The 12415-nt window shown below is 50.4% G+C and overlaps 1 protein-coding gene across 1 annotated transcript in view; it reads right to left on the minus strand.

The window, feature by feature from the left end:
* ACSS1 (acyl-CoA synthetase short chain family member 1) overlaps positions 1–5273 on the minus strand; it is a 36083-nt gene extending 30810 nt beyond the window's left edge. Inside the window, exons 1-2 of the mRNA XM_075496636.1 lie at positions 4963–5273; positions 1338–1434 (exon numbers count right to left, since the gene is read on the minus strand). Of these exons, the coding sequence (XP_075352751.1) occupies positions 1338–1434; positions 4963–5257 (392 nt within the window). The 5' untranslated portion in view covers positions 5258–5273. The remainder of the gene's footprint in view (positions 1–1337; positions 1435–4962) is intronic.
* Between the last annotated feature and the right edge of the window lie 7142 nt (positions 5274–12415).

Genomic DNA, 12415 nt, shown 5'->3' on the forward strand with positions numbered 1-12415 from the left:
AGAGTGGTAAAAGTACATACACCACCCCAGACTCTGGGAGAAACCTTCGATTCCATCTCCTTTTCTACCACCAGAATGGCAAAAGCAAAACTCAAAGCATTTAGCCAAGCTACCCAGTTGGTTACAACACATTTACATCATAACATGCCTACACAGCCCGTCAAATAGCAATACCAAGGTTAAAACCAATCCACTTCTTCCACAGCTTTATATCAGACAGTGTTTATTTCTGGTGCATGGAGCACTAACCTCTCAAAGCTATTTGTACACCCACTCCTCCCTCCTGACCAGCTTCTTGACTCCAATGAATAATGCTTTCAGGAGCTTTGATAAATGCTGGAGGTGAACCAGACCACCAGAACCTATTTAGACTCAAGAAGCTCCAGGAATCCCAACTATCAACAAGCTACAGAAAACATTTTGTAAAATGTTCTGATCCAGCAGATCAAACATCTGGCTCCCTAAAATACGAACTGGGGAACATACAAGTCTGGGAAACCTTTAACTCTTACTACAGAGACAGATGACGTAAAAGGCATTTTTGCAGGCAGGCCTGTCTCCTAAATCAGGGCACACAGCAGGGAGAAGAGAAATATGCTTGAAAACTGCCATATTCTAACAAACCCTACAATCCATAGCAGCAATTACAAGTCAGCATCACTCAGAGCAGCCTCAAGGTTGCTCTAAACTGCACCGAGGATGGGAAAGAGGAACACAGGGAGCTTCAAATCCCCTCCACCCAGGACTCGGCATCATGCTATTGGCCGTCAACACAAGATGTTGTGGTCTTACACCAAGACATTTGCTGCTGTGCTGAAGCCAAAAGTTGCTCACAGAAATTTTCCCATGAACATTTCTAAGAGCAAAAAGAAAACTAGCAGATGAGAACATAAGCCAGGGAGAAAAAACAAGCCTTTCTCTTCTAAAAGCCCCTACTTAGAGAGAGGGAATCTACAGGCAGGCCTGATTAACACCATAACCAGAGGATGATGCCAGAGCTGAATCTGACATTTTCAGTAGCTGTCACCAACTTACATCCACTGTACCTCTCACCCTGTAATATGTTTATTATACAGGTGTCTAAGATCAGGGAGCCCTCTCCATGAAGAAGCCAAGGGAAGAATATTATTTCTTGGTGGCAACATGCCTCTGTTTTTCAGGAGCTATCTCATCATGACACCACAACCTAGCCCCAGTGCTGCGGCTGCGTGTCCTGCGTGCTCGAGTACCTTGGAAGAAAGCAGAGTTTCACAGAGATCCAATTTCAGGGCAGCAGCTCTTCTCCCTGGCCCACCACATTGCCAGGCATTGTAAGGCATTGTGAGAAGGTGCCATACCTGTACGTGACGTGCACTGCAGTACCAGGCTCATCTCTCTCCCAAATCAAAGCCACTCTGTTCGGAGACTTTTCGACGTGTTGATCCAAGCAATTTACTGTAAGAAAACAGAGGTTTAAACAAAGCCTGATCATATGCAAGGTGCTCTGTAAACTTAGCTTGGTCAAGCATAACAGCAAGCTAGCGTAAGATGAAACATCATTTATTAGCTAGCTAGCCACACATTTGTAACACCGGGAAGTTGTTCTTTACAGTGATAGCACTGTAGCACTGGTAAAGCTACTCTTTGCCGTAGTATGCAAATACTACAAATACTATACTTACTTGGTACAGCTGCCTTAGAGATGGCATCCCCACGAGAGGCCTCAGCTGATTCAGCTCAGCTTAGCTCCACTGGCTAAGCTCAAACCAGCCAAATCTCTCCCCTGCTCCCAGCAGCACAAAGGCAAGACACTCTTTTGACATTTTTGCTCCCCAGAGCAGCATTTCACCACATAAATCTGACAGACTGTCTTCCCCAGCTTGCGTTTTTAGCACTGCATTGTTTGAATTTTCTAATTAAAGCTCATGTGAAACATTTTTACTCCAGGGTATAACGGAAGAGCTGAATCTCATACTGAAAATATCTGAAACTTTAGGATCTAGGGTAAACTCATGGAGTACAGATATCTACACATTACCAGACATCTGGGAAAGATGAACATGTCTCAAGCTGTGTGCTACACCTCCTAAAACCTGAAGGTATAAAATTAGCTTCTGAAGGTGCATCTCTCCCCCCAACAACTAGAGGTAGAGGAAACCTGAACAACTACGCGAGATGCTCAAGTGGAATTAGGGAGAGAACACCCCCTAAAGAAACTTACAGAGAATCCACCCAAGAAACCTGCCTGCATGTTCAGCAGCAACTTGCCTGGTGGTTAGAGATTAACCTTGCAAAGTGTCAATTCCAAGCCTAAACTAGGCTTACTTATTTCATTATAATCTCCCACAGGCAGTTACTTTATTTCAATGGACAACTATTAAAAACCAGTCAGGCATACTGCTGTATAACTCAGAGAAAACCCTTAAAAAAAAATGCTGAGTTTCAGATCACATTACCTGGAAACGTTAATACTGGTGGGGAAGGATTTCATTTTTCCAGATAAATTAAGTGCAACGAAAGCTGCCTATTGCTGTCACAATTTGTGAAGTTTAAGTAAACTGCAGCCCAGGAGCTGGCTTCTGCTGTTCTGTGATCACAGCTGATTTACACCACCACACAGAGGGTGGGAATGAGCCCCTAAAGTTGCACAGAGAGAGAAATCCCTCAGAATTCAGCATATTTCATTACAAGAACAACTGTCAATCTCAAAAATATGAAAAAGCACTCTTCAGCTGTTTAATGTCCTTTATTTTTAATGGAAATTCCTGCAGCAATACTATAAAGGAGATAAAGCCGTTTCTGAGGTCATCCTAATACAATACGGGAGGACAAAAGCTCTAATGGGGAATGCTTTAAGCAGTTATACACTGGTTTCCTCGGTCTTCCGTCCACAGGTAATTGGATCTGCTGTGGCTTGGTCCGCGACCCTTAGCAACTCCCACCTCCAAGCTCATTGCAGCAACACCCTCACATATTGTGCCACGCTACAGAAACTCACATTAATGGGGATTCATTGCCCAAGCAGTATTTCTTACTAGTGAGCAGCCATACTAGCCTTCAGAGGGAATTTCTGCTGCAGCACGCCCCAGCTGAGCCAAGTGAGAGCTTTAGGTCTTTGCTCAGTAAAAACCAGCAGGTGAACCAGGGCCAAATGCTATTATTTCCTTCCTGATCTTAGGCTTACAAGAGCCTTTTGCTCATTTTACAAAATAGAATTTAGTGACCCTCCCCCTACTGCTGTACCCTAACAGTTTCTCCATACGTTTTCTCGCCTCTTCAATAACGCTTGGAAATGATTCATTTCGGTAAGACGTGCTCCTGAGAACCCGGTGCCTTGGAAGTGCAGTACTTTATCAGAGTATTTTCCTGGACAGGAGTTATAGTGCCATAAATCCAGAAGCTGAAGCTCACAGTTCCCCCAAATCCTACCGCAAGGTCTCCCTAAGCAAAAAGCAGCAGAACACTCAGTTGCCCATGGTCCAGCTGTGTTGGGAGACAGGCACACAGGGTGCTCCGGATCAGGAACCTGAACTGCTGCTGTATTTCTGCAACTAATTCAAATCAAGGCATCAAGGGACAAAACCAGAGCCTCCTAGCAGAAAACTAGCTATTCGGCTATGGCCGAGTACCACCTTCACCGTGCTTTAAAAGCAGAAAACCAGCAACAGCAAAACTGTTTAATTCTGTGCATCTATGTTTCAGTGGTCTATGATTATTATTTTTATCTATGCAAAGAAAACTAAGTGGTATTTAGTGCCTGCAGAAGAACCAGACCCAAGACATGATCTAAAATCAGGCCCAGCAATATCTGGATTTCAGACACCTGACGCACATGGGATCCAGAAGAACGTGCTGATCCCACTCTACAGAGGAAAGAAACGGATCCCTGAAAGTCTCTGTGCTCAGCCAAGATCTTAATTTCAATAGGAATCAATGAAAACAGAAGTCTGGCTAAAATCCCCCTGATTGCTGGGTGCTGGAAGCAGGGCTGTACACACACCTCCATCAACTTGGGATCCACTGCTGGGAATCATCTCCTGGGAGGAGACACTCCCCTATGTTCTCTGGAAGAGCTGAGGAGGGTTTGCTCTTTTGCTGTGAAAAAAGGTGGCAAGAGATGTTAACAGTTCCTGCACTACTGAACCGCAGTCTGGCGATTCAAGCACTCCCTCAGGAATGGGAAATGAAGTTAAGAAACGTACAGCCCTGTTAAAAGACTTCACCACCGAGTGGCACCCTAGACGGGGCTGGGGCTTACTCCTACTGAATGAAGCAGGACCACGGCACAGTAAGCCTTCAAGGCAGATATGGCCAGGAAGAAACTTGGAGGCGGTTAGGACTGTCACTGCAAATTTTTCTGTTCCTTCATGTAAGCGGTGAAGTTGGAGGACAAGACCCAGCTCCTCACATAAGAGAGAAAAGAGGCTGCAGCTTCCCCCGTAAAAGACTGGGATTCGCACCGGCCCCCCACCTTCGGTTCACCTTTGCGTCGGCGCTGCAGAGCCCACCACGGCACCAGGCAGCACCCCGCAGCCAGCTGCCGGGGCCGAGGGCGGCACAGCCGAGCTCAAGGCATGCCTCCCGGCACGGCGCCGGGGCTGCCGCACGCCAGCCCTTCGGCAGGGGCAGGCCTTCGCCTGCCTTCGCCCCGCGTGGACCCGAGGAAGACGTCGGGCTGCGGCAGGGTTTCCGCAGAAGCGATGGGCGGCCGACGGGGAAGCAGCGCCAGGGCAAGGGGCTCAGCCAGGGTTACACCCGGCTTCGGATTTTCTCCCCGCTTCCCAGCATTGCGCAACGCCCGGCAAATTTTCTCCGAGCGCCGCCCGACCGAAACCCTCGTTTTTTCCCCCAAGGAGGGGCGCTGGCGAAAACTACCCCAGTGGGAAGCCTCCCGGCCAGCCCGAAGGCAGAAGCGGGTAGCATCGGCGGGCCGGCCCCAGGGCGGCGGGGCGCGGGGGATGCGCGGGCCCGGGGCCGCCTTACCCGAGACGTTGAGGCGGCCGCCGAGGAACCAGAGGGCGGCGCCGGCGTCCGAGCCGGCCTGGCAGGCCGTGTGGAAGGGGCTGTCCCAGCGCAGAGCCCCCCGCGCCACCTCCGCCCAGAAACCGGCCGGGTCGCGGGCCGCCCGCTCCTGCCAGACCCCGTACCCGCCGGGCGGCAGCGCAGCGGGGCCCCCCGCGTCGCTGCAGCAGCGGCGGGCGGCGACCGGGACCCGTCCCGGCGGGAACGGGCGGCCGAGGGCGCGCAGCACCCGCGCTCGGGCCGCCGCCAGCGCCATGGGGCACAGCCCTGCACCGCCGTCGGGGCCCCGCCGCGCCCGGCACCGCCAGCCCCGGCGCCGCCCCCGGCCGCGGGACAGCCCCCAGCCGCCGGGAGAGACGGCCTGCGGGGAGCGGCTGCCCCCAGCGGGGCGGCCCCGGGAGCGCCCCGCGGCCAGCGGCACCCGCACCCCCTCGGGCCCGGGGGCGCCCCACACCCCGAGACACCCCTGCACCCGCACGGCCCCGGGAGCCCCCCAAGAGACACCCCCGCACCCGCGAGCACCCCCCGGAGCATCCCACACCCAGAGACACCCCTCCACCCACAGGGCCCCGGGAGCGCCTCTCACCCAGAGAGGCACGGCTGCACCCTGTCCCGGCTTCGGCTGAGATAAGAGTTAATTTTCTTTATAGTAGCTAGTATGGGGCTATGTTTCGGATTAGTGCTGAAAACAGTGTTGATAGTACAGAGGTGTTTTAGTTGTCGCTAAGTAGTGCTTATACTAAACCAAGGACTTTTCAGCTTCCCATGCTCTGCCAGGTGCACAAGAAGTTGGGAGGGGGCACAGCTGGAACAGCTGACCCCAACTGACCAAAGGACTATTCCATACCATATGACGTCATGCTCAGTATATAAAGCTGGGGAAGAAGGAGTGATGGTGTTTGCCTTCCCAAGTAACCATTATGCGTGATGGGGCCCTGCTTTCCTGGAGATGGCTGAACACCTGCCTGCCCATGGGAAGTAGTGAATGAATTCCTTGTTTTGCTTTGCTTGTGTGCACAGCTTTTGCTGTACCTGTTAAACCATCTTTATCTCAACCCACAAGTTTTCTCACTTTTACTCTTCTGATTCTCTCCCCCATCCCACCGGGGGGGGAGTGAGCGAGCGGCTGTGTGGGGCTTAGTTGCCGGCTGGGATTAAACCACGACACACCCTCACAGCCTTGGGAACACTTGTGGCACACAGGTATGTTCCACACAGAGAGACACCTACCCAAATGCACCCGTGTCCACACAGCCCTGGGAGCAACCCCCCTGCGCCCCCAGAGACACCCCCAGAGATGCACCTTGCACTAACACTACCCTGGGAACATCACCTGCACAGACATGCAGGCAGAGGTGCACCCCTGCACACACCCTCATCACCACAGACACAGGCACCCAGGTACAGCCATTGCACTTTAACATGCACAGTAACACTCAGCACACACACACACAGTAACACTCAGCACACACACACACATGCTGTCCTATCAACAACAACTGTATGTCACCACACGCCCGGACACCAACCACAAAGTCAGCACAGCGGCGGCACAGTCCTCAAACGGCGTGCCCAGCCCTTGTGCACAGACAGTGCTTGTGCATGCAGGTAGGTGGTGAACATGCTGTGCCCTCGTGCCCTGCCACGTGTCATACCCCTGTCCTCTCTTTGCTCAAAATAGGGTAAGTCTCTCTAAGTAGGTACCACTGTTTGCTTGGCAGCCCTGTGAGCATCGTCATCCACAATATGGAGCTCCTGGCTTTGGTATCACAACACTTCTTCCTCTGTCTTAATCTCAGCACCAGATTTAACCCTGACTTTATAGAGCAAAGCCTCAACAGCAAGCAGCAAGATTTTACAGCACGTAACACAGAGCTTCTTCCCTGTGCATAGCAGGGACATCTTTGCTGGCATGAAGAAACTAATTATTTTAGGCAGTTTGGTCCAGCCTCCCAGCACAGAGTTTGAAAACTCGTATTAGAGCGGCAAGGTCTGGGCATCCTTAAGAATTGCCAAACTACCTGGGCACCAACTCAACTCAATCCCAGAGTCTGGGCAGACAAAGCACATTTCATGTTCAGGATTAAAAACTTGAACCTACTCTTTATGCTAAGCTGAAGCTTGTTCTGGCAGTGGTAGAAGCGAGTAGTGTTTTCTATAAATTTTTCCTATCCTAGAAATATCACCAGACAATTTATCTAGGAAAATAACACAGATTTTATCAGGATTTGGATTTCTGGCACTTCTGACGTTTGCAGGTGTGTTTTATAAGTAACATACAAGAATAAATATAGTCTTACCTTCCTCGGCGTTACTGCACTGCTGATATAGTTCGGTATTCCTTCCTTGTGTTTTGAATGCCATTGCTCCGGTTTGCCCAAGTGCTAAGTTACAAACAGCAGCATGCGTGCCACCTGGTGCCAGACAGGAGTATGGAGAGCTCTTCGGCTTTCACTTGGTTTGCTTAAGGACTGCTCAAAAGTTTTCTATCAAATATTACCTATGTGCAAACCACATCACACACACACACCACCCCCCCCGGATTTGAGAGGAACGCTTTTCACAAAACAAGCAAATGAGTTGTCAAAAAACTTGACCATGAATTTAAATTCTTTGGCCTGAAAACCTAGCAGTTGCATTTGCAGACCTTGAAATCTTCTGGGAATGGTGCCCTTGTCTGGTTTTCTTCCACACTGTCCTGGTTTTGGCCGAGATAAGAGTTAATTTTCTTTATAGTAGCTAGTATGGGGCTATGTTTTGGATTTGTGCTGAAAACAGTGTTGATAGTACAGAGGTGTTTTAGTTGTTGCTAAGTAGTGCTTACACTAGTCAAGGACTTTTCAGCTTCCCCTGCTCTGCCAGGTGTACTAGAAGCTGGGAGGGGGCACAGCCAGGACAGCTGACCCCAACTGGCCAAAGGGCTATTCCATACCATATGACATCATGCTCAGTATATACACTGGGTGGAGCTGGCTGGGGGGCAGTGATCGCTGCTCGGGAACTGGCTGGGTGTTGGTCGGCAGGTGGTGAGCGGTTGCATCACTTGTTTTTTCCTGGGTTTTGTTCCTCTCTCACTCTGTTGTTGTTTTCCTTTTCATTACTTTTTTTTTTCCCAATTATTAAACTGTTCTTATCTCAACCCACGAGTTTTCTTACTTTTGCTCTTCCTATTCTCTCCCCCATCCCACCAGGGGGGAGTGAGCGAGCAGCTGCGTGCTGCTTAATTGCCGACTGGGGCTATACCACAACACACATAAGGCTGACTTTCCTTTTCCACCACCAAGTTTTATTTTTCTCATGCTTCACCAGACCACTCCCCACCTTCAAGTTTTGACTGTCTTTTTCCTCAAAGAAAGCCATGACCATCATCAACACAACTTGGATGTAATCCAGCCTGGAGGCCACCCAATCTCCCCATTCAGCTGGGCTCCTGGGCAGGACAAGCACAACCCCAAATCTCCTCTCTTGCTTCCAAGAGAGCTGAGGAGAGGGGAGATGAGTCCCTGAGATTTTGCAATGCTTACTTGTCCCAGCTAAGACTTTCTGGCAGTGAAGTCTGGCATCAGGCTGTTGACTTTTGAAGGCCGACGAGGGTTACTCATTATTAAGTTCTCATTATTAAGTACGGCGCTTGAGTATGCCAGGAAAGGCTGGTGCTGGATAAAAGACAGGTTATGGAATTGCTTCCTGCATTTGCTGTGTCTCCATTCAAAAGACCCTCCTGGCATTATGGAGTCCAAACAGTGATGCTCAGCTCCAGGGAAGTCCAGTAACTGTGATCTGCAAATGCCACCTCTCTATGGCAAGTCCCAAAGTCTTGTGGCTGCCAGGGTAGAAGGAGTCATTCCCTGCTGCAGCCAAGTCCCCTGGCATGGCCTCCCAGTCCAGCCAGGCAACCTCACTGCCCTGCAAGAGATTTTAGCAGCTAACAGGATCACCTGCTAACAGAATAGCTGCAACCCTTGTCACATATTATGGGTCTTCTGTGCTGATATCATGGCAGGCACTGATGAATCAAGCCAGCAGTGGTTTGAGTAGGGGGTGAGTTTGGCTGCGGATATCTGTTGATAAGAGCTGTAGCAAAAAAAAAATCAAAACCAAACCAAAACAAACCAATCCCCCACATCTTTGTACACTTAGTCCTACTGCTACCAACAATGTTACTTACTGGCCTCATCTTTAATTCCTGTCAAGATGTACAAGACTTTCTCAATGCAGTGTGCAAGCCCTAAAAGTGCCAGCATAAAGCTGAACGCAGGCAGAGGTGTTTGCAGGATTGGGACCTTTGACTGGAAGCACTCAGGCACAGGATTTTCATCCCTGATGGGTTAAAGAGCATCTGGCATCCTAGCAAGCCTGGCTGGCTTTTCCACACCCATCCCTCAGCTGCTGGAGACAGTTTGAAACCTCAGCCTTCAGCTGAAGCCATCCTGGTTAGAGCCGGGACTCCACCAGGCAGGCTAATCCCAGCCACAGCCTCCATGCCACAGTAACTCTCCATGGGCTCATTTTGCATTTACCCCACAGACCACCTCTTGCTCTCCCTGGTAAGCACCAGGCCTGCACTACTGTGGAGAGAGAGAATATCTGGGGATTTCTGCTCATGCCCCTCTCCCAGGCACAGCTACCCTGTGGGCACACACACTGATGCCTTCTGACTGCTTTGCTTTGCCTTTCTACCTTTTCTATCAAAGCAGGTATTTGACATGGGTTATGTTTCCCAATTGCTCACCCCCTATTTTTTCCCTTAATGCCCTAAAAAGGAGAGTAAGAAGATGGTGAAATCCATGACTGCCACTTGGTTATCACTGTTTTGCTCCTAACCGTACTTTCCAGTGGTCTTTCCACACGGTGTGCACACAGCTGGTATCTGGCCCCACAAAGAAAGGCAGGGTCAGGCAAAAACATCAGAGCCATGTACACACGGGTCTGTGTTAGAAATCTTACTAAGTCACAATTAACCCAGATTTTAATAAAATCTTTTGATCATTTTCAGCTACATTTGGGCCTGCAGGTGAAATTGGACATGTTCCCAGGTGGCTGTTCCAGTGGGTTTGCAGGCCCATTCAGCTCCGTCTGCAGAGAAGAAGGTCTCAGAAGGAGGTTTAGAGCAGGGATGAAATAAAGCTAAAATGCAGTTGTTCAGGTACCACTTTAACTCAGTGGCACAGATCATCGCGGACCTTAGGTCCAAAGCAACAGAACTACAGAGGGTTTGAAGGATCAGAGTATTTGAGCTAATCAATCAGGGACGTGAATCTTCGCCTGATCTGCTCACACCTAGCCACACCTGGAATAAAGGTCTAAACAGTGTGAAAAATAGCTTCACTGCTCTTCCATTTATGAATATGTAATAAATGCCCAGTAAGTGACAGTGGAGAAAAAAAATACTTAGAAATATCCAGATAACTAAAGTGCTTTTAGACAGATGCAAAGAGACTAAAAAACATCTCTAGCATGATATCACCATCTTGCAAACATTTAACTCACGAGATTGCACATACTTCCCTTAAATTGGCTCCAAAGTTTGCATTTGCTGTACACAGTACAAACAACATTTAGAAGTGTTCAAAAAAACATGAACAAAAATGCCTTTTCTCCCCCAAGAATGTTTCAAGAAGCATGATATAAATTCATGATAAGGCTGTTGGAGACCCAATGCCCAGCTGAACACAAAGGCAGGCACAGTGCGCGGTGCCCGCCCGGGTGCAGCGTGCAGCACAGGCTCAAGGAGCAGAGCCCAGCCCTGCACCAAGAAGCGGGAGAGTGCAGTCATCTGCCATGCAAGGTCTGGCTGCAGCGCACAGCGCAGCACGGGGCGTGGCTGCCACACGCACAGTGGCAGTGCACAGTGCAGGAGCACCCCGCAGGGTGCGAGCACAGGGGTGTCTGGTGCTCCTCCAGGCTGTCTGCCCGGAGTGCACAGAGAGCATGCCGTGCTTGGCATCAGAGAGCCAATGCCTCAGTGGCACTGCTCAGAGCCTGGTACCTAGTGCAGGGTACCGGCTTCCTTCTCCTCTGTAGACTTCTTGCCACCGCTGGTTGGGATCACACTGGGGTAATCAGTAGCAAAAGAGATCACTGCTTTTTCTGGGTATCCTTCCCTGCTAGTGCCCATATTCTCTGTCTCAGCTGTCATTAGCCTGCCCAGGCCATCAGTTGTCCCATCCGCAAGAGTTTCCTGCTCCAGGCTGGATTTCAAACCAAAGTGATTCAGTGCTGTTGTTGATACTGATTAACATTGGACTTTCCTTGCCATTTGGTTCCTCTCCTGCACCAGGAGAAGTGCTTTGTTTGTGCTTTGTTCCAGAAAATCCTTACTGATGAACCTTCCCATCATGCTGGCTTCCTCTTGGGCTGCGTACCCTGAGGGGGAACCAAACTCTTCTGTCCCCTCCAGCTTGGTACTGATGCTCTCAGCTCAGTGTCCACATGTGGCAGAGGCCCACTCATGGGCAGACAGTTGCCTAGGGGAAACAACTGAGGAAGTTAGGAAGCCTCCTCTCGTTTGACTTCTGCTTCAGCTCATCAAGTGGTATTGCTTCTCCTTTCAATTAAGGTCAAAGAGACACAAGTTGCAACATAACTGTGATTGCATGAAAAACTGCTTTCCCAGGAAAGGGGTTGAGGGACCCAGAGAGGCTGTGGATCTTCCAAACTGGACAGGACAAGTCCCTGTTCTAATTCTGAAGTTAGCCCTGCTAGCAAGGCAAGGCACTCCCCAGCCAGGACCCAGTATAGCAGTACCCAAGCAAGGTGGATGCAGTGGTGGTAGTCAGGTTCAACCAAGAGCCCAAATCATCAGGCAAGTTTGTGGTGATGAGGCAGGTATGGGGTCAAGCCAGGTAGTCAATCTACAGACCAGGATCAAGTCCAGTGATGGTAGCCTGGCTCAGACACTGTCCAGTGATTCCTGGGCAGGCCCATACTGACAAGACAGCTTCAAGCACAAGCCAGGAAGTCCATCCACAGGTCAGGGTCCATGGACAGGTACAGCTGTGGCTAAGCTGGAGATCAGTACAGCATTGCTCAGGCAGGCACTGAAGACTAAGCTGAAATTGAGCTCATGGGCCCATGGGCATGGTGTGGGTAGAGCCTCCTGGTGAGGCTGGTAAAAGCCATTAGGGCTTATTAGTGCACTCAGGACCATGAAAGTCTCTTCCAACCCAACTCTGCTGCTGGGTCTGTGCTTGGTGCTCCAGTGGCCCTCTCCTGCTGGGCTGTGAGGACCCTGCCCTTGGCCACGTGCACTCCTTCCCCCCAGCAAGTGCCCCTGTGGATGCTGGCAGCAGGACATGGCATGAAGGAGCTAGCATCTCTGGCTGGGAGTCCCTCCCCTGGTTGCATCCCTCCATGGGGAAAGCTCTGCCAGGCCCTCGGGCATATCTGGGAGGCAGCCTGGGAGAGCAGTGTG

This window comes from Mycteria americana, chromosome 3 (genome assembly GCF_035582795.1).
Source record: "Mycteria americana isolate JAX WOST 10 ecotype Jacksonville Zoo and Gardens chromosome 3, USCA_MyAme_1.0, whole genome shotgun sequence".
Classification (NCBI taxonomy): Eukaryota; Metazoa; Chordata; class Aves; order Ciconiiformes; family Ciconiidae; genus Mycteria; species Mycteria americana.